This window comes from Amborella trichopoda, chromosome 1, assembly GCF_054954075.1.
Source record: "Amborella trichopoda isolate Santa Cruz 75 chromosome 1, AtrichopodaSantaCruz75HAP2 v2.0, whole genome shotgun sequence".
In the NCBI taxonomy this organism is placed as follows: Eukaryota; Viridiplantae; Streptophyta; class Magnoliopsida; order Amborellales; family Amborellaceae; genus Amborella; species Amborella trichopoda.
The window spans coordinates 60,125,514-60,153,288 of NC_142336.1; the positions used below are offsets into that span (position 1 = coordinate 60,125,514).

Here is a 27,775-nt window from a genome sequence, read left to right on the forward strand (position 1 = left end):
GTTCTTAGGATGCCTGTGAATTTATTTTCGTTTGTAATTATAAAATTTTAGACTCTAAAAATAGTTCAAATAAGCACATGAAAATATTGAAAATAGACGGTCTAGATAATGTGTTACAAGATGCAGTGTTTGGGAATAGAAATGTTTTTTTCTTTTCATATTTGTACATCTTGATATCAAGAAGAGGGTTTTTCAACATCAAAACTACTTTTTTTTCATAGATTTTTGAGGTGCATTTTAATTCTACAGTGTAAGACACTTTTTTCAAAGATGGAGGATCTTATTTTGTAATTTTTCATAAAAGTGTACCTTATCTACCTGGGCGAAATTATTTTGTATGAAATATGGAATCAGATGGTTTTAAATAGACCGGAATGGGTCTTATGATTGCATCGGTGACGATATCTTTGGAAATTATACAGAGTGAGGCTAAAATTATTAGAATGGGGTTTTGGTGTGTAAAACAACATGCCTATTCAAATGCGATTTCTTTCTAAAATTCATTTTACCCAAAATTTTGCACTATAATAACCTTGAAAGGCTTTAACTAGAGCGATCATGAATTTGAAAAAGAAAAATTTATATTTTAAACATGCAAAATAAATATTTTAACCTTAAAATAAAAAATAGAGTATTTTAAAATTTTGTTTTTTTGTTTTTATCATTCATTTTATTTCTTCGTGCTATCAACCCTGGGAAGGTTTTCAAGTTGTGAAGTCATCGATGGAAATGTGATTTAGGATGTATGTCGAATCCTAAATTCATATCTAAACTGAATTTTTTGCATTCAGACTCTTGAGTTTGTGAGGTTTGTAAAAGTTGCCCATTTTATACTATAGAAGTAAGACGAACCTCAAAATTTGCCCGAAAGATTTAGTTTGGGTATCGGATATCTTACTATGACTTAAAAATCTATATTCAATTTTAATTATGAAATTCAAATTTTCAAAAAATAAATTTATAAATATTTAAAAATCTTAAAAATAAATGGCTTAACCAACTTATTACAAGATGCACCTATATGTCTCGAGATTGAGATGATCTCTTAGAAGGTTTTCTAACTTAAAAAACTATTTTATGATATGCCCATTAGTTCGTGTAATACAAAGTTAGGACTTCAATTTTTTTACCGTACGGTGAATTACTTCACAACGAACCGGTTTTAGGAGTGAGGGTTCGGTGTAAAATCAGGAGCCTCTGCGAGAATTTGCAGAGAGGTGGAGAGAGAAAAAGGACGAGATAGGTAGAGGTAGAGAGAGAAGAGAAGCTACGCTCAAAACAGACTTGACATTCTAACCAGAAAACAGGGAGCGGCATTCCCCCCCTCAACGCTACCATCTCTCTCTCTAAATCAGGGAGCAGTACCCCCCTCAACGCCACTTCTCTCTCTCTCTCTCTGATCCCCTACGCAATGGGCCCCGGCCCTCACTTTCCATTTCACCTTCTTCTGCGTCTCTCTCTTCATCGAAACTGAATGGCATCATCATTCCCTCTCTTTCTAACCCCCACCCTCCCACTCTCTCTCCTCCTCTTACTCTCTCTCCTCCCCCCATCTCTCCAGCAACCCTCTCCCCCCTCTCGCTCTCCTCCGCCCCCGGTCGACGACTGCCGCTCCATCCTCCTGCAGCCTCCCTCCTCCCGCTGCTCCTTCGCCCGCTCCCACTGCCACCGCTCCTCCTCTCTCTTCAACTACTTCACCCTCCACTTCTGTGCCCTCAATGAAAACCTCTCTCTTTCTATCCCTCTTCTCGCCTCTCTCGTTTTCTTCCACTTCTACTTTCTCATCAAGACTGCAACCCTCCACTTCTCGGCTTTGGTCACAAGGATGTCGTCCATGCTCCGCCTATCGCCGAGCATGGGGGGCGTCACACTCCTCGCCCTTGGGAATGGCGCCCCCGATGTGTTCGCTTCCATGGCGGCATGGCGCTCGGGGCAGGCCAGGACTGGGCTCGGGGCCACACTTAGTGCGGGCATGTTCGTGTCTGGGTTTGTGGTGGGTGTGGTGGCGTTGTACTCTGCGCCTTTCGAGTTGAAGCCCTTCCCTTTTGTGAGGGATGTGTTCTTTTACATGGCGGCAGCCACTGCACTCTTCTTTGTTTACCTGACCGGGAGTGTGTCGCTGTGGCAGGCAACGGGGTTTGTGTTGTTTTACTTTGTGTTTGTGGGGTTTGTATTTTGGATGGACAGGCGTGTTGCAGGTGAGGAAGAGGAGGGGAATGGGGGATTTGGTGGTGGTGGTGAAGTTGAGGATGAGCGGATGGAATGTGGGTTGCCTAAAAGAGTCAATAAATTATTTGATAGGGAGCGTGATTTTGTGATTCGTAGTGGTGGGGAAATTGGGGATCCGGAGATGTGTTCCATGCTTTCTGCAATTCTGAGTAAGGTATGCATTCATGTGGATTTATGGGTTCTCTTTCTTTTTATTACTAATTTGAATTTGTGTTATTCCTTGTGCTTGTGTTTTGAGAATTGGAATCGTATTTTTTCTTCTCTCTTTTTATATATTGTTGTGGTTGCTCATTGGAATTTATGGGAACTTAAGTTCCTAGTCATGAACGAAGAATGTGGCTTTGATCATAACCAACAAACCCATTGTTAATTTGTGGAATTTTAGAGTTTCGCCTAAGGGGTGCAACACTAATGTAGAAGTCTCAATCTGATTTTGCTCAATTGTGCTCTTTGTTACTAAATGTGGAGAAGTATTCTAAGTTAACCTACAAGATAGATGCGAAAACCTGTGAAACTAGTCTTCAGTACAACCACCCTGTTTGCTTTACACAACCTAACATCACATATGAATGCAAGGATTTTCACTTATGCTTAATGCACGAGAAGTTAGAGAGGATTATAAGGCTAGTTTTAGAGATCAATTAGACAAATATGGTTTTAAGTCTAACTAATGTAATAAGCAATAATTATCCCATTTTTGATTGACATGATGCACTGAAATCTCAAATCACACAGAAGCATTCCCTTAACATTCAACAAGTCATCTTGACCTATGATGTATGGATAGCTCTATATGCCCAAGTTACTAGTGTTGATTCGGTCTAATACTGGTACTGATATGGGACACTGTAGGGATGTAATGGGGAGATGGTTCAGTCTTTGAAATTCGTCAAGCTTTTGAGTCCCTACCTTACATAGAACTGGATGAAATTGAGGAGGATGTGTAAAATAATGTTATAATACTTACCATTCAAAAAGAAAAAACACAGGTATTAAGTTCAATGAGAAATGTTTGCTTGTGCTCTTGTTTTTTGCAATGTAAAGAACTAAGCAAAGTAAACCTACATAATAGTTGTGAAAATGAGTGAAACTAGTGTTCGGTACAATGGCCCTGTCTACAATTGCAATTGGAAATCCAACATGACAAATGACAGCAAATATTTTAACTTATGCTTAATTCATGAGATCTTAGAATAGGATATATAGTGCTTCAACTAAAACAGTTTTAGAGAGATCGATTAGGCAATGGTAGTTAAGTTTACTAATAAATTGAGTTATAGTTATCCCAGTGTCGATTGACATGAGGCATTGAGATCTCAAATCAATGACAGTAACATTTTCTTGGAATTCTACTAATCATTTTGATGTATCGTGTATAGATACCTCTATGTGCCGAAGATACTGGTGTTGATAGAATCTGATGTGTACCAATACGTGACACTATAGTGGTGGTGACAGAACATGTCAAAAAAAAAAAAGATACCGTAGTGATGTGGTGGGGACACAGTTCAGCCGACGTGCTTGTTACTTTGAAATTCCTCAAGATTTTGAGTCCCTCCTTTACATGGTACTGTATATTATTGAGGATGCTGTGTAAAAGTAATGTTACAAAACTACCATTCAAGAAGAAAAAATAATGTTATAATACTTATTAATCATGATGAGTCCCTACTTTTTTATGTCCTTGTTCATTATCTGGGTCAATTTTCAAGTATAATTAGTATCGTGTACATATAGATGGGAAGTGATCTCATGCAAATCTTACAGTAATATAGTGAAACACACCTTAAAAAACCATGTTAGGAGCAGTTGCTTGACCCTAATTTGTGAACATACATTCAATTCGTTATGATGAAAAATCTCAAAAAAACAAAATTTGGAAAGGTACCATAGAGATTGCTTTTTTTAACCCAACGAACATAGGCCATCAATTTGATGAGATGATTAGAGCTAGGTCTTAGAGGAGTTATTTGTTTATTCCGATTTTTCTCTATGGCCTTATAGACATTAGATGAACAATTCTAAAAAACAAAAAATTAATTTTGAGTTCTTAAAGGCTTAGATCTCAGTGTCCACCAAATGCACGATCTGGATGCATTGTTGCATAGTGACTCATTTTGATCTTTTATATGGTGCAAATTCTTTTGTTTTTCTCTTTGGAGTTGATTGTTGGGATAAAGAGAGTATATGTGCAAAATTTGGTATCATACATATGCTACGAACATGTTTTTTTAAAAGAGCAGTTTCATTATATTATAATATAGTAGTGACATAAATGTAACAGTGACATGTTATAGATATATGGGACATGTTAAAAACGCCTATAGGCGAAATTGAATAGTGCTTTGTCCTGTGTGGTTTTGCCTTAAAAACTGCCACGGATTATATGGGAGCCGTGGCGGTTGCCCGTGTTTTTTTGCGTGAAAAAATACAACGGACCTACTATGTCCGTTGCGGTACCACAATGGACATAGTAGGTCCGTTGTGGTGTTTTAATCCGCGCCGTCCAAAAAAATTGGACAGTGCCAAGCTAATGGGAGAAAACACTGTTTATTTTCACCCATAGGCGTTGTGTAGTGGCTTCCTATATATATATAGAAAAGGCTTCTGTGAGCCAATGGGCTCACAAGAAAAAATGAGCCCAATGGCCCAGATTGAATCTGGGCCGATCTAATGATCACGGATGCCTGATAGTGTTTGAATTTTAATTTTTTTTCTACGAATCCAAATCACTTGAAATTTTAGACGTGTGTTGATAAAAAATAGGTGAATATTTGAAAAATATTTTACATGAAAACAAATGACTAAAATACCCCCGTAAATTTTCGGGGGTATTTTGGTCATTTTTAATTTTGGGAATTATTATTATTATTTTTATATTTTTATTAGGTGCGGCTTGATGAGAAGAACATTCACCTAAAATTTCAAGTGATTTGGATTTGTAGAAAAAAAAAAAAAATTCAAACACTCTCGACCGTCAGATCGGCCTAGATTCAATTTGGGCTATTGGGCTTATACTATTTTGTGAGCTAGTGGGCTCACCCTGGCATCTTTGTGTATATATATATATATATATATATATGTATATATATATATATATATATATGTATATATACATATATACATATATATATGTATATATACATATATACATATATATATGTATATATGTATATATATGAAAAATCTACCTAATGCTCACTCGCGTATAGGCCTGAGGTGTGCCCAACGGCCATGATTAAATAGGGCAAATTGAACGACCTTGTTGATTTACACATTAAAAAAGGAACCCATCAATGGCTGTTGACACCATGTACGCAGAGCAATACTTCCCCTTTCCACCCGTGTCCCTCACTCCCCTCTCTCTCTCTCTCTCTTCCCTTTCGTTTTCTCCTCTCCCCAAGTTAAACCCTTATGGAACATGCGCAATCTCTCTCTATCTCATTCTTTCTCTCTCTCTCTCTATCCCATCCTCCATTTTCCCTCAAGTCTCTCTCTCTCTCCTTATTTCTCCTCACTCTCTTCCCCCCCCCCGCTGAACAAGGGGGAAAATCCACAACCATTGCCGCGAGGAGCAACTGTGCATAAGGAGCCCTGTAATCCCACAACCCATCGAGGAGCAACTGTGCATGAGGAAACATGTGCAAGCCCTAGCTCCCAATAGTTAGGAGACCTGTGAAGAGCCCTGCTCCATCCCAATGGCCTTGAAGGTACTCTCTCTCTCTATCTACTTCTCTTCCTCACCCTCTCCTTAAATTTCCAAGTCTTTAGGCTCTTTCTCTACCTCTCTCTCTTTCTCTCATGTGTTGCTTTAGGATCCTCTCTTTCTCTCACTAACTAGCAAGAAAACCCTCCCTTTCTCTTCTTGCCCTCTCTCTCTTGTCCTCTCTTTCTTCCTGTCTTCTCTCTTTTTCCCTCTCCCCTCTCTCTCTATGCCGCCCTAGGCCTCTTCCCACTCTCTCTCTTGCGTTGGAGCTCTACCATGCTCGCTCTTTTTGTCTAAACACGCGATCCTTACCTAGTGGCTTAAATACAGCTCTCTCTCTCTCCTCTCTAAACTGCAGAGGACATCTACCTCTGCATTTTCCATGTTCTTTCTTGCTCCAAACCTTGGTAATTCCCCATACTACTTTGAGACTCGAGACTTGCCTGAGCTTGGCCAAGGTGATTCTTAGGTTCAGAGTCATGTGGAACTCAAGAACTCCCCAATTATGCGTTGACTTTGGTGATTTGGAGTCAAGTGATCCCAAATTGACCCAATGATTTTTGAATTATTGTGGCTGTAATTTATAACTGCTTGTCGATGCATGCTACTTCTTGAGTGTGGATGCCTCATGCCTACTGGCATTTCCCCAAGGGTGAAGGGCTTCCTTTGAGAGAGAAGTCTTGGTCGATTCTTTGGATTGTATAAAGTGAGAATGCTATCTTTGTATACGAAGGTCACAAACATTGCGAGTGGTTAGATATAAATTGGATGTTTGGGTGTGTTGCTATTAGCACAAAAAAATTGAAAAAGAGGCAAGCCAATTTGGCCTTCAAAGATGTCTTTGCAAATTTATCTAAATCTAAAGTATCATTAGGCCAAATTAAACCATTTTCTCAGTATTTCTCTTTATAGAATAAGTTATTTAATGAATATTTGTTTATCATAATGTTAGTTCAATCTGAAGATGATTGATATGAAAATGGTTAGATTTTACTCCATTACATTCTTATTTGCAGAATTAATTCATCAAGAGTGAGCGAATGGCGGTGAAAATTTTGTTAGAACATTGATAATAAGATTATTTGTTGTTATTTATTACTTAATTAAATTATTAATGATGAGATTATCTGCTGTTATTTATTTACTGTATATATGAGGAAGAAGAATAAAAAGTTCAAAGATTAGTGAATGAAGCTTGGGTCTGTTGCTTCTTAATATTTAGTATGTATGAGCATATTGTTGGGTGTATTTTTTGTCAAAATATAATACTAAATACTTTCAAAGGAATATGCTGATAAGTCTAAGGGCATGACTATGAGATAAGTATTGAACGGACACCAGATCGATGTCTTGACAGACAGTGGATTACCAAGCAAGCCTAATGGATATGACTCTTGAAGATATTGGTAAGGAATACACGTGATATGATAAATGGAGTATGATGTGCCTAAGACTCATCATGTGAAGGGCCCCTATATGCCTTAAGAGTCCTAGTCATCGGTCAACTCATATATCTTGGTTAACGGCCAATGATAGTAAAGGGTATCAAACAATTTCAATTCGAGACAAACTCTAGGATATATACTCCAGAGGCCCCAATGCATCTCTCCACATGATATTAGAGGAGTTTGGATAAAGTGTGATATCCCTTTGACTTCATCGTCGGTCAAATATGTGCATCTTGGCTAACAATCAATCATGAAAAGGTATCAAGCCATCTCAATTCGAGGCAAGTTCTGTGACAAATACTCCGGAGACCACAATATGCCTCTCTACATGATATAGAAAAAGTTTGGATATGTCACGATACACTTTTCGATCCGTCGTCGGTCACATATGTGCATTTTGGTTAACGATAGATCATAAAAGACCATCAAACCATCTCAATTCGAGTCAAACTCTGAGACATATGCTCCCGACACCACAATACGCCTCTGCACGCAATATTGGAAGCGTTTGATGCAGTACGTTTATTCAATGAGGCCTTATATGCGTCTATTCCAAGAATCATACAAGTCGGACATCATTTGGCCTATCAACTATGATTCATTGGTGACCAAGATATGCCTTGATCGACAACCCCGAACTTGATATTTCGGAGATTGGTTCAAAACTCTTGAGAAATCATATTTGAGGCATCATATCCCTCACCCCAAAGTTTCAGGTCATTTAGAGATGGTTTGACCCTCCATCTATATTCATCGGTAGCCAGATTCTTATGCATCGTCTACCAGATGGATAGCCAAGATGACCTCTGATCACTAAATCTGAGATTTCTCTTAATCTATAAGGAGTTTTCTCATGGGACCTGGACTATTGGAGCCTTGGCTCAATGCCCTATCAACGATGTAAGTGCGACATCCTATCATTCTCGCATGAGAAAATGGAAAGTTCTGCAATAGTAACCATTAAAACTGTGCAGAAGCTTGACCTCTGTTGGATAATTTCTCCCAAGATCTGGAGAATCTTGAGCTCAAATTTTTTGGAGATGTGTTTCATAGCCCCCTGCACAAAATTATCATATTCCCAGGGTCTACAATCCCCAATGGTGGAAGCGGTTGCATCTGCAATCCTCAGATCTCCTGTCGCAATCTGCAGCAGAAATGGGTTCATTTCGACGGGCTATATATCCCTCGTTTGTGATCCATTTGAGATGAGGTTTGAACCATTGTGTTCATCTTTGAGTCCTCTATCATCTCTCCAAATTTCATGATAAATGGATTCGTCATCAGAAAGTGGCAGTGAAAATACTCAGACATGTCAGCACTGTCTTGTAGACCGATCGACGATAGATAAGAAATAACTGATTTCCTTGATTTTCTCATGGTATATCACAATGATTCTTAGCCGTTGTGGGTTCGAATTCAAACATCAGGACAAGATCAAGATCAAACAAGGACATGAAGTGCTTTCAAATTCAAGCTCATCTCTTAAAACCAAATCATGAGAGAGAGATGGATATGGTCAACGATTTGGATAAGCTTCTTCAGCCTTCAATCTTATCATTTCTGAAGGTTTATTTTAAACTCACTTCTTAGTGAGAGAAGAAGGGCTAAGAGAGAGAGAGACACCCATTTCCCATTTTCTTGTGATAAAAAGATAAAAAGACAACAAAGTAACTATACGCAGTACATTGGCAATCAAGAGATGGCTCTAATATTGCCATCTCTTGTTCTTTGGTGTATATATCATACAGAGAGAGAAAATCTGTTGATTTTGACTCACTTGAGGCCTCAGCTTGAGAAGGAGCAGATTCGTGGACAGTATCCCAGCACATAGGTGGTTATACAAGCATTATACATCCTTGGTATTGATATTTTTCTAATTGTCTGTATATTTTTTCTTTTAAAACTGAGAATGTATCAACTTCAAGGATTGAATTAAGGGTGTTCGACCTCGCATAGTAGGTTGATGTAAATTGTAACAGGGATTGTAAGTTCCTGGAACTCCTCACGTACCCAGTATATAAATAAAAACCCTTATTGTTTTCATGATAGGAAACTTAAGGGCGAATTTGGCCCTGTTTGTGTTAATCCTCTAGTTATTTTTATTTGCTTTAGAGTCATAACATCTTAATTATATTTGCCTAACACATTTTGGGAGCGACCACATATAAGAGCAATTTCAAGAAGAATGAAGCTTCGTTTTAGTGTGTAAATATTAGCGAGCAAGAACTTGATTAATGTGTTAATTGGTCAAGTAATTCTTCCTACTATGTATTAACTTTTTGTAATTGACATGAATATAATCACTTGTTTTTAAAATGCTTAATGCTTCTCTCTTATTTATTGTTTTGTTATGTCTAGATCATTTCTAACTCTTATTTTAACACTTATTGAAATGTTAAGCTCTACCATCAATCTAATTTATTGAATCACTCGTTTACGATGTGGTTTTGTTGTGGCCGTGTTGGCCCTCACAGTATCGTCTGCTTCTACAAGTAATCGTGGATAACTACCTCGACAGTGTCTTCGATGTGATATAGATTGCGCCATGAGATCATTGACAACCCCAAGTAACCCGAATAGGTTGTACTATAAGTGTGGATTCTTTCAATGGTGTGATGAATATGTGATAATAACGTCAATTTTAGGCGTTACAATATATAGTAGTGGAATCTAATGAATGACTCATAAGAGCGTGTCATGGTCAATCAAGAACCGCATGCTATCTATGGTATGATACTCGGTGCCTGAGGATGTTTGCAGCAGTTCTTGTTTTTCTTATGCATAAGTAATACTTGCTTATTTGTACTCCTCTTTTTCATTTTTATACTCCTTATGAGAAGCATGTGATAGTCTTAATGGCAATGTCTTGATGTAATGGATTTGAATAACCGGTCTTTCTTAAGAAAAGAAAGTAAAGAGTTTCTTGAGTTACTATCAAGAAATATCAAATCCACTACATCACGACCTTGCGCTGTTTCTTGTTCATTTGTCTCACAATGAAGGAAGTTACAAAATATGTGGAAATTACAAATTCCACATTTTTAGGACTATCAAATGCGTCCCATAAGGAGTACAAAAATAAAAAAGGGTTTTATAAATAAACAGAAATTAGTTACTCATAAGAAACAAAAACTATTGCAGATGTCCTAAGGCACCGAGTGTCATATCATGGATAACACGTGGTTCTTGATTGACCATAATACGTTCTTGTGATATATTCGTTGGATACCACTGTTATATATTGCCACACCTTCAATTGATATTATTGTTTACGAGAATAACATATTCATCACTCCATTGAAAGAATCCACATAATCCACACCAGTGTTTCAAAAAGCGAACTGTCCAATGCCGGGGTGGCCGCCTAGGCAGATATTCCTGGGCGCCCACCTGAACCCGCCTAGGCGGCTGCCCAGGGCCTACGCCCCACCCAGGGGCGGAAATGTGGCTCCTTGAGGGTATTTTTGGGTCATTTTTTTAATACTAAAAGGACAAAATTGTGAGTTTTAAGTTCATTTGAAACCTAAAACCCATTATAAGCTATTTTAGAGAGAGAAAACCTAATTTTTTTTTTTTTTCTATTGGGCCGCCTAGGTTCTGGGCGCCTGTCTAGGCGCTGGGTGGCCTGGACCCCCTGACCGCCTAGGTGCAGCCTAACGCTTTTTGAAACACTGATCCGCACTTATAGTACAACCTATTCGAGGACACTGATCACATGGCACAATTTATATCACATCGAGGACACTGTCGAAGTGGATATTACTTGTAGAAGCAGACGACATTGTGAGGGCCTAACATAACCACAACAAGACCACATTGTAAAATAGTGATCCAATAAACTAGATTGATGGGAGAGCTTAACATTTCAATGAGAGTTTAAATAAAAGTTACAAATGATCGAGACATTACAAACCAAGAAATGAGAAAGAAATATTAACCATTGTCAAAACAAGTGATTGAATGTTTAGTATATAGTAGGAAGAATTACTCAACCCATTAGCACATTAATCAAGTTTTTGCTTGTTAATATTTACACAATAGAACTAAACTTCATTCTTCTTGACACTGCTCTTGTATTCTCGTATATGCTAATATTAACAAGCAACAGACCCAAGCTTCATTCGTTGAAGTTTGAACTTTTTATTCTTTTTCCTCATGTATACAGTAAATAAATAACAACAGATAATGAGATTATTAATAATCTAACTAAATAATAAATAGCAACAAATAATCTTATAATCAATATTCTAATAGAATTTTCACCACAATTCGCTCACCCTTGGTGCATTGATTCTACAAATAAGAATGCAATGGAGTAAAATCTAACCAACTTCATATCAATCATCTACAGATTGAACTAACATTATGAAAAACAAATATTCATCAAATAACTTACTCTATAAGAAGAAATACTGAGAAAGTGGTTTAATTTAGCCTAATGATACTCTAGATTTAGACAAATTTGCAAAGACATCTTTGAAGGCCTAGGTAAAGGGGATATAGTTTTGTAGATGACAAGTTGGCTCACCTCTTTTTTGAGTTTTTGTGCTAATTATAACACACCCAAACATCCAATTTTATATCTAACCACTTGTAGTGTTTGTGACCTTTGTATACAAAAAGTAGCATTCTCACTTTATACAATCCAAAGAACTGGTCAAAATTTCCCTCAAAAGAAGCTCTTCACCCTTGGGGAAAAAACAGTAGGCATGAGGCATCCACACTCAAGTAGTATCTTGCTCTGGGTACAGGGTGTCAACATGCATTGATGGGTTCGTTTTTTAATGTGTAGATCATTAGGGACGTTCAATTTGCCCTACTTAATCATGGCCGTTGGACGCACCTCAGACTTATATGCGAGTGGGTGTTTGGTAGTATTTTCTTCTGTAGTATTTTCCATACATACATGCATATATATATATATATATATATATATCCCTAGCCCAGGGAAAACCCTAACATGATCATCAACATCAAACGCTTTAATAAGAAGGCAAATACAAGATATTGATATATCTCCCTGTCGAACACCAATAAGTACTCAAACTCCTAGTACTAAAACCACATATTTGGAAACAACATATATTCCTTTGATGATTATAGAAAATAACCACCAGTCGAAAAACCCGGCTGAAATAGCTGCCATATATTTAAGGCAACATATGCATCCCAACATGAATGAAAAATGCAGGGAACGGTATGAAAATATCCTTAGAGAAACAAATTTGGTATTTATAGTACACCATTACCGAAACAATGATATAGAAATAGCATACTCCAAATTCCAAATCAAAAAGGTTATTTCTTACCAAGAATGAGGACTAGATCCTTTAAAACCAAAGATCACCAATACGAAAGGATTTAAAATCAAATCCTATCACTACTTCGAATATATAAAAGCTTGGGATGAAGTTTTTTGCATACCAGAATACAAAAAATTCACATAGCTGGTATATTCAGTTTAAATTAACTGAGCTGAATGAGTTTCTCAATTGGTTTAAAAATTGGTTCTCTATATGGGGATCATCAAGCCAAATTCTACCTACAAATCTACAAATTTCACAGAGAAAATTCTCTGATTACAATAGTCAAAGTCTTAAAAGACACTATCATATATATTTTATGACCTTATATCAGGTCCCGTGGATTTTAAAATGGGATTATCAAATATCAGAAGATCCTATGGATAGATGGGATTATATTCCCGAACTATGGAGACAAATATACATCAAATGGTGGGAGAGTTATAAAAATGAATCCCTCAGCCCAGACAAAATAAAAATGAAACTTATACCTTCAGTTTCATCTCAAAAAGAAAAAATGGAAATAGCAATATTACAGCAACAAAACCCTAAACTATCTAAAGAAGAGCTTAAAAGGAAGCTCTGGAGTGCTATAAAAGACAATGAAAAAATGTCCATCTCTACTCAGAGTGATGAACAAGAAGACTAAAGTCCAATGAATGGTGATGACTGTGCAGGCATTGAATTTTCTTCAATGTAAAGAAAATTCACAGAGGGACCTGGACGACTCCACCCATATCCAGGACACGTGTCCCTTCACCAACAGAACCGACTTTTACCGTAGCCACCACCCACAGGATCTACTTTTTACTGTAGCAACTACAAAAAGCTGACTAAAGCAGATAAGCATCTTGGAAAAGATTGTCGGTACGGATTTCAAAGAGATTTTAAATCCGTCTAACTCCTCTGACTATAAGAAGAAAAAACGCTATCCCATTTATCATCGGAAGTTTGGAGCCGGGAAGAGCCGAGTTGTTTACCTCCGACATATAATATTCTTTTGCGTCGAGAGGGAGAGAGGAAAGAGAAAGACCCAAAAGAATATTATAAGTCGGAGGTAAAGTATTTTGTTGGTACTAACCCTTCATTTATGCAATACAGGTCAGGTCCTGAGTCTATCAGGGCAGTAGTTTGAAAACTGTATTCCTTTTGTACTACAATTTTGATGTTAGTAAACCATTTTTGGGTTATTATTTTGTCGACCAGGTTTACAAACTTGCAATTCTGCACCTTTTCAAACATATTCATATTAGCTTTAGAGGTCTCAGATCCTTCCTTTGTTTTGGGAAGGGTATCCTCCACTTCGGGTGGTAAAGGAATATCATATTCAGTTACCAGATTATCGAATTCTAATTCTATGTTTTCATCTTCAATTTCTTCTTTAGGAGGTTTCTGGGTTAATTTTATGATTTGAACCCTTGTTTTTATAGTTATTAACTCGTTTCTTACCTCATTTATCTCATGTTTTAATTCAGAGATTGAGGGTTCTCTATCAACCTGGGTTTTGTTTTGTACTCTTCTAAGGATATCATGAAAACTATAATCTTCTTTCGTCGAACGAGAGAAGATCTTGCCTTTTCAGATGGAGCTTTGGACATGTTAATATATTGAACTAAGGCTTCCTTTTTAGCCTCTGGATCTGTTATTTTGTCGATAAGATCTATAATCAGATCTTCTTCTTTTGTAAGTGTGTTGATACTTAACCCATTCATATCAATGACTGCCTTGTAAAAATTACATTGGCAATTTTCTTCTTTTGGATTATTTTCATCATCAGAGTTTGAATCAGAACTACTAATGATAATATCTTCATCATCATTGATTTCTCCAATTAACATTTCATTTTCTGAATCAGAAGAATCAGAAGTTTCTTCTTTTATTTGGAGTATCTCAAATAATTGGGTTTTAAGACTATTATCTATTTCTAGAGAGTTAATTTTCTTTTTAACTCTACATTTATTTTTGTGGCCTACTTTGCCACAATTATAACAAACATGAATTTTTCTTTTTCCCTTACTTTTAAAGGATGGTTTGTCTTGTAAAAATTTCCCGAAAAATTTTCTCTTTTCTTTGAAGATTTTTTAAATTTTTTCTTTCTGAAATTTTCATGCTTTTCTTTACGAAAGGGTTTTGAAGGGGGTAGGGTATTGTAACCAAACTGTTCACCTTCAGCACAGATTTCGGCTGATAGTTCTCCTAGGGTATACAAAGAATAAGGAATAATTCCACTATACTTATTTTTAAGCCTTGTTTTTACCTTGTCTGTAAAACGGTGTGGTAGTCCTGCTACAAACTTTTATTTCCAATGGTCTGATTTACTATCCTCTCTTGATAGTAATTTTGAGAAAAATACATCTTTATACCATTTATAATGAGGGAGTGTAGGACATCTTAGATTTGATAACAAATCTTCAGATCTTGCTGCCAACAAAGCAGTGCTTCCTACGAAATGGAGGGTGATTGTATATATTAGCGTATTGACTGCATCTCCTTCTTGGATTATATTGTCTTGGCCAGTTTCATTTTTGACTAGCCATTGTTTTGAGGCATTCAATATTTGATTTTTTGATTCTTCATCCATATGAAAATCCCACCAACCTCTTAACCATCCTGTAAATCCACATATTATGGCCTTGGCTATCTCGTGGTCTTGATTTCCACTTGCCTTGCATGCAGTGGCATACATAGTCATGTGTTTCATAAGTTTTAATATTCGATTTTCAGCCATGCCGTCTATATTCCAATTTACTATAGATTTCCCTGAATAGGAGATCGAGGTAGAAATTAGGTCTTCTTCTATTTGAAGATCTACTGGGGTTGGTCTAGGATAGTACATTCTGGTTTGGGATATTGATCTAATTTTTCTCTCATAATCAATTTTATTAACTTTTAGGCTTTCTGTTTTAAAAGCTTTTTCTATATCAGAAATTTCTTGGTCAGGTTCCTTTTGTAGGACTTGAATATCTCCTTCCTTGGCTTTAGAAGACTGACCTTTCTCCCTTTCATTGATTTTCAATTTTTCCAATCTTTTAACTAATTCATCGACTAATATTCCCTATTGTCTTCTCTTTTCTTTATTCCTTGTGAGCAAAACTTTCCTGTCTTAATAGTTGGAGGAGGTTTAAATAGAACAACCTCTTTTTGGTTACCAGTTTTTTTATCTTCTGCAGTTGGTTTTAAACTATTAACTGCATTTTCTATTCTTGTAGCTTGCTTTCCTATTGTTTGGAGGAAAACGTTTGTATAAATATTTTGTTCAATAATATGTGGTATTCCTTCAAGCTTGGCCATATTATGGTCAGCCTCTTTAGGTCCTATTTTAAAGGGTGAGGCTTTAACTTCAATTTTCTCCCCGAGCTTTTCTCCCTTAAGTTGTAAGCTAGTCTCAGGGGGATGGATAGACTCAATTATCTCTCCTTTCGTGGTTTAAAAAGTCCGAAAAGATTTTTCAACCGTATTTATTTCAAATTTTGGAATTTTTATTCCATAGTTTTTAGCTATGTATTTTAACCATTTAAAGAATTTGACATTTGCCTTATGTTTTATCATGAACCTGTTAAATTTTAAATGGAAGGCATCCCGAAGAGGTTCTTTAAACTCTTTTAAGAACCATTATCTTATTTGTCTATTTTCTTCAGAGAAGAAATCCTTTTTGATCCATTCTTTATCAATTTTGAATTCTTCTTCCTTCTGTACCACTCATATATCAAAATCACGATCAGAAGGTGTCAGTTCTCCTAATTTAGAAGATTCCGGAGTGTCTACTCTGTAGACTGGTTGTTGAACTTGGTTTGGAGTTCTATTGAGTCTTTCAACAATAGTTCTCCTATGAGTGGGTATTCTTTCATATTCAGATTGTGGAACTGAAGAGGTTGAATTTCTAAGAGGATCTCTAATATTTAAATTATCAATCCTTAGTGTAGTCCTTCTTGAAGATGGAAAACGGATTTCTATTTCTTCGTCAGTGTATTCGATTATTTGTTCTGGATCTTTATTTTTAGGGACTTTAATTTGAGTTTCAGATTGTAAAACCCAACGCTCGGGTAGTCTCACCGGAGACCATGCCACTGATTTGGGTATGACTAAATTTGATTTTTCCATATTTGTCTGGAAAAATATAGTTTGTCCTTTTAAGTCCATTTGTCTGGCATTTGGGCATAAAGTATTCATTACTTTATAACATATCCTATAAACAAATGCTAAGTTTTGAGAACCAGGGTCCATATCAAAACCTTGAGTTTTTAGGTTTAGAGTTAGGACTTTAACGGATTTGGATCGGTTAAGGCTACAAAGAAATTTGGAAAACAGTTAAATTATATTGGGCCATTACGGAGACTAGATTCGACTATTCCTAATAAAGAATTAGTGAATATTTTGTGTCTACTATCTCTTAAATAGAGTAGAACAGAATTATTTAATCCCGTTCTTGTCAATGGTTTGACAGCTATTTGAACTAATCCAATATGCAAATATTTATAATCTTTCGTTTTATGATCTTCGATCTTCTTTCTGAAAGTAATTGAAATTTGTCTTGAGTTTCCATAACAGAAATACTTTTTTCAATTGTTTTTATGGAAAAACTACTTTTGAAATCAAAAGTCCCCTTACTATAAACATCTGTTATAGGTACTTTTGGTATATTCCAATTTTGGATTTGTTTCTCTATATTATCTATTATAACTTCTTCTCTATTATTAACACGAAGTGTATTATTAGTAGTAGTTGATCTATTAGATAATGATATGATGAAATTTGTCATTTTAGTTCGAGTCAACTGGAAACAGTCCCTACACTTTCTTGGCTCTTCCTGGCCTTAGTGATTTTTGGGTCACAGCAATTTTGAACTAATCTTGCAGATTTCTTAGACTCTTACTTAATAGTTCAATTTTCTACTAATAGTACAGTTAAACCACTGTAGAGTAACTAGGCTCTGATACCATAAGCAGAAGCAACATATGAGAATATACGCTACTATAAACAAATATAACATGAGCAAGCTTTAAATTTATAAGCACAATGAATTAACTATAAAAACTTACATTTCCCAGATAAAGAGGCTCGACAAGAATATGCAACAACCAGACTTTAACTGCTTAAACTCCAAGAGGAATCACACATATACTTAAGCACTCATCAATCTCTCACACATTTACAGACTCAGAAAAGGGAAGCTGGATGGTTGGATACACCATCAGATATATCAACTAAGAAAGAGAGGGAGAGAGGAAAGAGAAGGACGCAAAAGAATATTATAAGTCGGAGGTAAACAACTCGGCTCTTCCCGGCTCCAAACATCCGATGAGAAATGGGAGAGGGTTTCTTCTTCTTATAGCCAGAGGAGTTAGGCGGATTTGAAATCTCTTTGAAATCTGCACCGACAATCTTTTTCAAGATGCTTGTCTGCTTTAGTCAGCTTTTTGTAGTGGCTACAGTAAAAAGTAGATTCTGCAGCTTTTTGTAGTGGCTACAGTAAAAAGTAGATCCTGTCGGTGGTGGCTACAGTAGAAAGTCGGTTCTGTTGGTGAAGGGACACGTGTCCTGGATATGGGTGGAGTCGTCCAGGTCCCTCTGTGAATTTTCTTTACTTTGAAGAAAATTCAATGCCTACACAGTCATCACCATTCATTGGACTGTAGACTTCTTGTTCATCACTCTGAGTAGAGGTGGATATTTTTTCATTGTCTTCTATAGCACTCTAGAGCTTCCTTTTAAGCTATTCTTAAGATAGTTTAGGGTTTTGTTGTTGTAATATTGCTATTTCCATTTTTTCTTTTTGAGATGAAACTGAAGTATAAGTTTCATTTTTATTTTGTCTGGGCTGAGGGATTCATTTTTATAACTCTCCCACCATTTGATGTATATTAGTCTCCTTAGTTCGTGAATATAATCCCATCTATTAATAGGATCTTTTGAGATTTGATAATCCCATTTTAAAATCCACAGAACCTGATATAAGGTCATAAAATATATATGGTAGTGTCTTTTAAGACTTTGACTATTGTAATCAGAGAGTTTTCTCTATGAAATTTGTAGAGAACCAATTTTTAAACCAATTGGGAAACTCATTCGACTCAGTTAATTTAAACTGAATATACCAGCTATGTGAATTTTTTGTATTCTGGTATGCAAAAACTTCATCCCAAGCTTTTATATATTCGAAGTAGTGATAGAATTTGATTTTAAATCCTTTGTATTGGTGATCTTTGGTTTTAAAGGATCTAGTCCCCATTCTTGGTAAGAAATAACCTTTTTGATTTGGAATTTGGAGTATGCTATTTCTGTATCATTGTTTCGGTAATGGTGTACTATAAATACCGAACTTGTTTCCATAAGGATATTTTCATACCATTCCCTGTATCTTTCATTCATATTGGGATGCATATGTTGCCTTAAATATGTGGCAGCTATTTCAGTCGGGTTTTTCAAATGATGGTTATTTTCTATAATGAGCAAAGGAATATATGTTGTTTCCAAATGTGTGGTTTTAGTACTTGGAGTTTAAGTACTTCTTGGTGTTTGAAAGGGAGATATATCAATATCTTATATTTGCCTTCTTATTAAAGCGTTTGATGTTGATGGTGATGTCAGGGTTTTCCATGGGCCAAGGATTATTTCCATAGATTGCTTTTGTTGATTCATATATATATATATATATATAGGAAAACACTATGCAACGCCTATAGGCAAAAAATGAACAGTGATTTTGCCTACCTCCATCACCGTCTAAAGTTCATCGCGAGGTCACAATTGTCCGGTAGTGTTTCATTTTTTATTTTTTTTCTACAAATCGGAATGACCTGAAATTTGGAGCGTGTATTCATCAAAATTAGGGGAATCTTTGAAAAATTATAAAAAATAACTTTACAAGAAAAAAATTGACCAAAATACCCCCAAAAGGTTTGGGGGGTATTTTGTTCAATTTATTTTTTGCGGATAATTTTTTTTGTATTTTTATTAGATGCCCCGCCTTTGTAAGATGTACATACCCTTCAAATTTCAGGTTATTCCGATTTGTAGAAAAAAAATGAAAAATAAAACACTACCGGACAATCGTGACCGTGCGATGAAATTTGGACGGTGATGAGGGTAGGCGAAATCGCTATTCATTTTTGCCTATAGGCGTTGGAAAAGCTTTTCCATATATATATATATATATATATATATATATATATATCGAGAGAGAGAGAGAGACAGAATAATGATACTATGAGATTCTCCCACACCCATGTGAGTAAGACCCCAAAGGATTACCATTAAATTTTGACACAGATCTCTATAAAAGTTATTAATAAACCCATTCACGCAAGTCCCACACCCATGTCATAACTTTTATAGAGATCTGTGTCAAAAATTAATGGTGATCCTTTGGGGTCCTACATACATATCATTACTCATTACTCATATATATATATATATATATATATATATATATGAGTAATGATCCTATAGGATCCTCACCCACCCATGTGTATAGGACCCCAAAGGATCACTAGTAAATTTTGACACAGATCTCTATAAAAGTTATGACATGGGTGTGGGACTTGACTTTTCTTTACGTCCATTCCAAATTTAATGGTGATTCTTTGGGGTCCTACACACATGGGTGGGGGAGGTCCTATAAGATCATTTCTCTCTCTCTCTCTCTCTCTCTATATATATATATATATATATATATATATATATATATATATATATATATATATATATATGGGTTATATTAGGGTGCTCACACTATAGAGTAATTTATCATTGTGCTCAACAAATTTGGACACTTACATATCCTTGTTTTGGAAATGGAGTTTTTTTTAGTAAGGGTATTTTTGGTCAATAGGAGGGGTGTGACATCTTCCACCAAGGGTGTGACATCACCCACATGGAGCATTAAACACCACTAGTGTGTTCCATGTGGGTGATGTCACGACCCTTGTGGATGATGTCACACCCCTCATGATAAAAAATACCCTTATTAAAAAAGATGCTCCATGCACCAAACAAAGGTATATAAGTGTCCAAATTTGTTGAGTACAATGCTAAATTACTCTATATTATGAGCACCCTAATATAACCCTATATATATATATATATATATAAAATACATTCAACTATTTGTTGATCAGTTATTTTTCATTTGTAGCTTTGAAATTTAAGTGTTGTAAGTAGAACACTTAGAAGTCCATTTGATACTTTTGAGTTGCACATTCATTGTCGTAAGACTCTTTACCTTTGAATATAAGGTTATCATTAGTCCTTTTCCCAAGTCATTTTCTAACCGTGAGATTTAGTTTCTTGGATTCATATTTATTGTTTGTCCTGTTTTATTGTATCCTATGGTTTCAATGTGTCGAGTGGGATACCACCAGCCGTATCTGTTTCCTGGATTTTGGAAAAGCTGTTCGTTTACCTGCTTCCCGTGTCTGAAACCATACCCGTTCTTTGTGGATCTTGACAAAAGTGCATCAAAGAGATAAAGACAATTTAAAATGCAGGATGATGCCAGATTTGTTGCTAAGGCTGAACAAAGGTTTGCTTGCTTCTTTGAATCTCTCTCATGAAATTCTGTTTGAAACTGTACGACATACACTAGGAGGATATGATTTGGATGCCCTGAACTTCCCTTTTCATAAGTAGTTTAAAGGTGGTTAAGGGTGGCTGTCAGAGGTAGATTAGTCTGTCATTATGTTATTGAGCTTGTTTGAGGAATCAGCTTCTAGAAAACTTTAATTGCTTCACTTAACCAAGAGTGGCTGTCAGAGGTAGATTACTCCGTCACTATGTTATTGAGCTTGTTTGAGGAATCAGCTTCTAGAAAACTTTAACTGCTTCACTTAACCAAGAGTGGCCTTTTTGACGTTTGGAGGGATTAAGACCTGACTAGAACCAATTCTTTTCCCATCTTTTCTGGCTACATTTGCATTGTGTCCTTGTAACCCATGTGGGTGGACATTTAAGATCTTATTTGAGTTTAATGGATGGGTTTAAGAGTAGCCTCTGGCTAGTAAGAGACTTGCGGATCTTTTGTGGAGATTTGGGATCAATATATCTCGGTTTTAAATACTTGTTAGTCTGGAACCATCAATAAAGGGGCCGTCACTTAGTGTGATGGTAAAAGGCTTGGGTAGCCAGCGCAAGAGCGAGGGTTCGAGTCTTGAGAGTGGCCACTTTGTGTATAAGCCAAATGTTAGGACTGTTTCCAGTCCACCCCACCCGGGACCTTGCTTAGGTGGAACCAGCACTGGGTTACGGCCCTTTTATTAGTTTGGAACCATCCATCCAGCTTTTGGATAAATTGAAGCTAGGGTCTAAGGTTTAATTCAGTCGATCAGGGTCTTTAGAGATATTTTGATCATTATTGAAGTTTTGGGATTTAAAAAGGTCTCAGACTCTCAGAGACTTATACCTTGAGCTTTCAGAAGGTTGTTAAGAGTTGGTTAGGTTGAAGGATACTAATATCCGAGGTTGGAACATGCATCCATTGGGTAATGCTTTTGTGCTTCAGGTTCAATTCATGAGGCTTTTATGGGAGTGCCTTTCTATCTGTTTTAGGGGCCTAACCTTGTGGGTAATGGAATGGTCAATAATGTTTTTGTAGATGCCTTTGGTTGCTGGAGAGAAAGGTTTGGATCTTGGGCCATAGTGGACAATAATTATCAATGTCTTTATATCTTCGTCGGGGGACCCAGTTTGGTTTTCTTCTCATGCTACTCAAGGCCACCACATCTTGGATGACATGAAAGCGATCTAGAATTTCCAATATATTCCGATGAATCCTTTATTATGGAATATTAAGGGTTTTTTGCTGGGCATTGTCATCTTTGGGAGTTTCATTTGAGACGATCTATTGATGATACACTAATTGGGAATACAACTTTTTAGACAATTCATTCATTAGAGATGGTGACATTTGTGGTAGGATGGTAAAGGAGTTACTCTGCATAATTGGTATGCATTTATATCTTGCATTCCTAGGACTCATGTTGAGCTTTAGATTATTTTGGTGAGCATAAGTGGATCAGTTTTCTTGTGATTATGAATGCATATGGCTTTCCAAGGGTGATGAGTGTCACCCCCTTTGGGAGGTATTGATTGTAAGAGGATGTGCTGGATTAATACTATTTTGGTGTTTGACGTCAATTTTGCCTGTTTGGAGGAAGCCGAACTACTCTGCATGTTAGCCTTTTCTGGATTTGAAGGTTCTTTAGCTTGTGGATTGCTAGTCTTCTCTTTTTTATTAGAAATTTTGGGCTTGTAGTTAGTTCTCTCATCGGTTTTCAAACCTATTAAGTCTTTGTGGGATGATGTGGTTGGTGGCGATCACATTTATATTTTCTAGGAAGCTCATATGCCTTGAATCAGAGTGCTTGATGTTAGGAGACATTTGCAATTAAAATAAAAAAAGCAAAATTGTGTATTTTGTTGAAATGTTGAGCTGCTTTGGCTTTCAGGATTAGTTTTAGTTCAAAGTAATTAGATCATGTTTTTATTCATTTCGCATTTGATTAAAAGAATGAAGTCTATATGGGGATGTTGAAATTCACAGCTGAATCCTATTGCTTCCAAGATTTAAGATATTCATATGGTTCAATCTATTGGACATGTTTCATCTTTTATCTTAGTTATCTCCAATCTTGTAGAAGTTACTTTGTTTAGTAATGTGTCTTTTGACTGCGTTCAGTTCCATTCGGAGCAAACTTAGCTGTACTTTTGTACTTAGTGGGTGTCCTAGTTTAAGTACCTGGCTGACATGGCTCCTCAGCCGCCCCACCTTCCTCTCTTTCATGTACTTGTTGACAGTTGTCAGGGAGAACCCCTCTGATCCTGCTTTTCCTTGTTTTCAATCAGGTCTCGAACTTGTGGGAGGTCCCAGTCTCCACCCTCCTTCGTCTCACTATCCCCTCGAGCGAGCCCTCTGAATGGAGTCGGTTCTACACCTCTGCCAACGTTGCCCTCTGTCCCCTCGTCCTTCTCTACGCATGCAACTCTTTGATCCCCCTTGGCTACCCCATCATCCTCGCCCTCCCCCTGTGGTCTCTTGTTCTCCTCCAATCCCTCTCTCTCGCCCTTGCCCACTATACCATTTTCTCCAAACCCCCCCAAAACACTCCAAAAGCTGCAGTTCTCATCGCCTTTCTCATGAGCATCTTTTGGATCTCTCTTGCTGCTGGTGAGCTCCTCGATTGCTTGCAAGCCATCGGGATTGTTTTGAAGATTTCTCCTTCTTTGCTTGGGCTTACTGTCCTGGCTTGGGGGAACTCAGTCGGTGACCTGGTAGCTGATGTAGCGGTGGCGAGGGCGGGCCAGCCTGCCATGGCGGTGGCCGGGTGCTTTGCAGGCCCCATGTTTAATATGCTGATAGGACTTGGTGGGGCCCTCACAGCACATGCAGTGGATGTGTACCCTGAGGAGTGTGAGCTCAAGTTCCATGCGAGCATTGCGGTGGCATTTGTGTTTTTGTTCATTAGTTTGTTAGGTTCAATACTTGTGGTTACGTGGTTCAGGTTCTGGGTGCCCAGGTTCTGGGGGTTCTGCCTGGTTGGGCTCTATGTTGCATTTGTTGTCGTGAGTCTGGTTATTGCGAGATTTTTTGAATGAGAGTCGGGGAGTTGCTTGTTTCTCTCCGTGTAAATTGTTTCTTTTTCTTTTCTTTCAATTTGTCTGATTCATTGCAGGCTCAAGCTATTTGTCTGAGACAAATTAATTTAATGATGGGATAAATTAGAGTTTCCTTCCCATGTTTTTCGTTTCCTTGCAGTTTTTTCTAAAATAAATTCATGGTTAAATGCAAAAATATAATTCTACAGTAGATATTTAAGAATGAGTATTAGCCACTTAAAATATAATAAAGATCTAATGTACTTAAGAGACTCATATTAGAAAGAAATGGTGAAAAAATAAATTATATTCTTTTTAATCTTTTCTATTGTCAAAAAATAATTAAAAATTAACTCCCCTCTAGATTCTTAAGAAATCTCTTGGGAATACTTGAAGTCTTAAAAATCTCCCAGTAATTTCCTGTTAAGGAGGTTTCTCTAAAGAGAAATAAATGATACGGATTTACCCCACTGAAAATATCACAAAGTCCATAAGGAACCCTACTTCTGTAGCCTTAAGTTTAATCTACTTTGGTCTTTAATTCAATTAGAGATCTGACTATTTCAGAAAAGCTTTCTAAGATTTGGTGGCTATTGGTTTGTTCCCTTGCAGAACACTTCAATCCAATGTGGGGTTGGTGGCCACAAGCACCCTACTCTTATTCTTGCAAGGTCTAAAGTTAACACCACAAGAAGAAAAGCAAGGTTGGTGGCTACCATACAAATGTCGGCTACTATAACCCCAAATTCCAACCGTATTGGTCCAAAATCAAGATGTCATTATCTTAAAGAGAAAGTTTATACAGAGGCCCTCAACAATCAAATTAAGGTGCGTCTCAAAAATTTACTAAAAGAGGCTATTTTGACCTCGAGATGTATAGACATGAATGAAATGGATTTCAAGTTTGGAACTTTGCATCTTGCTATCCATTATCTGGACCATCAATTTTTAATATTTTCAAGTGTTTATGGATTTCAAGTTTGGAAACTTTGCATCTTGCTATCCATTATCTGGACCATCAATTTTTAATATTTTCAAGTGTTTATAGATCTGCTCGATTTATACTATTTTTGAAGCTTTGTATTTTATAATTTGATATGAAAATAAATTTGCAGGTCATCACAAAAGACTTGTGTTACTAAAAAATATCATCTTTCAACATTATTTTAAAGTATGCCTTACTTTGATTGTTTAGGGCTTCAACCTTATACAAACCGCACCCTTATCTGAATATTACATGAATGAATTCTGTTATTGCTTTACTAATCTTCAAGTTTTCAAATAAATTAAGTTTTGGGGAAAAGATGTTTTCCTCCATTTGGGAAAGCGAAAAGAAGCCCCGCTTCTGTTAATGGGAGAGGCTTTCCAAGTGGCACCACCCAGATAAAATATATATTACAGGTTGTTTCTAGCTGTACAATCTAAATGAACTTCTCGGAGAAGGCCAATTATTTTGTTAAGCTTTTTAGTTTTTACCTCTCTCATCTTCAATCCCAAAATCAGTCCGAAACACAGACTATGTATCGATTAATCTTATGTGTTAATCATACAAACAAAATCATGGTTCTTTGCGTTTCACTCTCGAAACCCCAAATTTGAGAATCTTGGGTGAGGGGGATCAAGGGTTCATTGTTTTTATTAGTCCCAATAACTCAAATTAGCCGACCTACCTTTATAATTATCATTCTATAGAAAGGATTGGGCTCGAGCGGTTAGCAGTTTGATGTTAGCAATACTACATTTCAAATTTGATTCCTATCACTAAATTAACAAAAAAAAGAAAGAAAGAAAGAAAAAACTGTTGACATTCACCTTCTTACCCCCAAGTCTACAATGCATGCGTTTGGCATTTTGGTTTGACAATCACAAGGTTGGTTTGACTCTCTAAGTTGGACACTTTTACAAACTGCACACATGATACGTATTTCATGAGTAATGATCTTGTGAAGGTCCTTTTTTCGGCCTCCCAATCAGTATTGTAAAATTTGGCGACTCTGACTTGACCGAGTTACTAGAGCTTTGCAGGTTGCCGAGCTCACAACCAAGCATATGAGACCAGTATATTTTTATTTTTTTATTGGACTCGGTCGAGTTTGTGAGACCTTACTCGGGTTTGCACGATTGTGAGTTCTGACCCAAGTCCTTTTTTCTTAAAAGTCTTTCAGTTCCTGTTAATCTCTTCTTTGAACCATTAAGTTGAAGTCTTAAACTGTGTTAATATTGATTTTTTTTTTATATAAAATACGTTGGTTTCGAGATAAAATTTTCACGCGAATGCAAAGCACCTGTGCTCCTTATGACCACATTATGTGCTATGAAAAAACCCAAGAACTTGTAATTTCAATTGTATCATAGCTTCATGAATTGTGAAGACAGAATATGATTAAGAAGCAAGAGTTGGCCCTTGAGGGGCAAGCTCGTGGCTCTAGCCTTTGGATCTTGTTGTGTGGTTGAGGCGTATTTGGGGGTCCAAATTTGCCTGGTCCCAAATTCACCAAACCACAAAAAATCAAGAGGAAATGTCACTATGAATAGGTGGGAAAGCCAGCCGGCAGAGGCTAGTTGGAGAAGAGGTGTTTTGTTTGTTTCCTTGAAAGTGATGAGCTACCACTCCAACAGATCATGGAGCTTTGTAATACTAGGTCCTTAATCCTTGGAGAGAGAGAGAGAGAGAGGGAGGGGCTCCTGTATTATCCTTCCTCACGTCGGCAATCTAGAGAGAGAAAAAAATAATATGGACAGAAGGAAAATGTTTATATATACCATAGAAATAAGTCGCATCTCAAAAACTCGCTGAAAAAAGATTGTTTTGATACTAAAAAAACCCTCAATTTGGTCATATGAGCCTTGAGATATTTGGATGTGAAAAAAGATTTCAAATTTTGAAAATAATGTATCTTGTAATGTATTATATGGACCGTCTATTTCTAAGATTTTCAAGTGTTCATAGATCTCCTCGATCTATGCTACTTTTAAAACTTTAAATTTCATAATTAGATATGAAAATAGATTTGTAGAACATTATCGGATCTCAACTGCATCTTTTTTCACATCATTTCAGTGTGCGTCTTACTTTGATTGTTTAAGGCGCCAACCTTATACAAACCTCACCAGGATAGAAATGTTATAATGTTCATTGTGGGTGGGGTTGATTGAGGGAAAAGTACTCTGTGAGTCAACCGAGTTATGAGTAACATTAATTTTTTTAGTGATTTAGGACCGGAAACACATCCCAAATAAGTGTAATTTATTTCCTCTTCAGATCAACGAAATTGTAGCTCAAAACAATGCAGACATGATGATGTTTGAAGGACTATCTCTTCGGAGGAGACATCAAATTGGAATGATATGATGATGTTTGAAGAATTAAAATGAAGGGTAAAAAAAAAGTTTTAAGTTCAAGTTTTATTTGTTTATTTATCTTTTGTTTGAAAGACATGATTGTGGTGGTGGACATGATAGACCTGCAAACTTTTTGGATCCAGAAAATCTTTCTCCAA

The 27,775-nt window shown here is 36.6% G+C and overlaps 1 protein-coding gene across 4 annotated transcripts; it reads left to right on the forward strand.

Annotated features, from left to right (window-relative positions):
- The first annotated feature begins 1,170 nt into the window (after positions 1-1,170).
- Positions 1,171-27,775, forward strand: CAX11 (cation exchanger 11). Of its 4 annotated transcripts, none has more exons than XR_016043636.1 (3): positions 1,171-2,383; positions 3,609-3,796; positions 24,888-25,262. XR_016043636.1 is itself a non-coding variant. In XM_020671185.2 (3 exons), the coding sequence occupies exons 1-3, from the start codon at positions 1,475-1,477 to the stop codon at positions 27,625-27,627; spliced, it is 1,215 nt and encodes a 404-aa protein (XP_020526844.2). In that variant the 5' UTR covers positions 1,171-1,474; the 3' UTR covers positions 27,628-27,775. The 4 variants fall into 4 exon arrangements, 3 of the variants coding, with proteins under 3 accessions (XP_020526844.2, XP_088706941.1, XP_020526842.1); XM_020671185.2 differs by lacking the exon at positions 3,609-3,796 and adding an exon at positions 27,538-27,775 and having other exon boundaries at positions 24,888-25,103; XM_088850815.1 differs by lacking the exon at positions 3,609-3,796 and having other exon boundaries at positions 24,888-25,346.

Coding starts and splice junctions, on each gene's coding strand:
- CAX11 (XM_020671183.2), top strand. CDS start 1,475: ATGGCATCATCATTCCCTCTCTTTCTAACCCCCACCCTCCCACTCTCT. Junction 2,384..23,525: donor TTTCTGCAATTCTGAGTAAG/GTATGCATTCAT, acceptor GTTTTCAATCAG/GTCTCGAACTTGTGGGAGGT.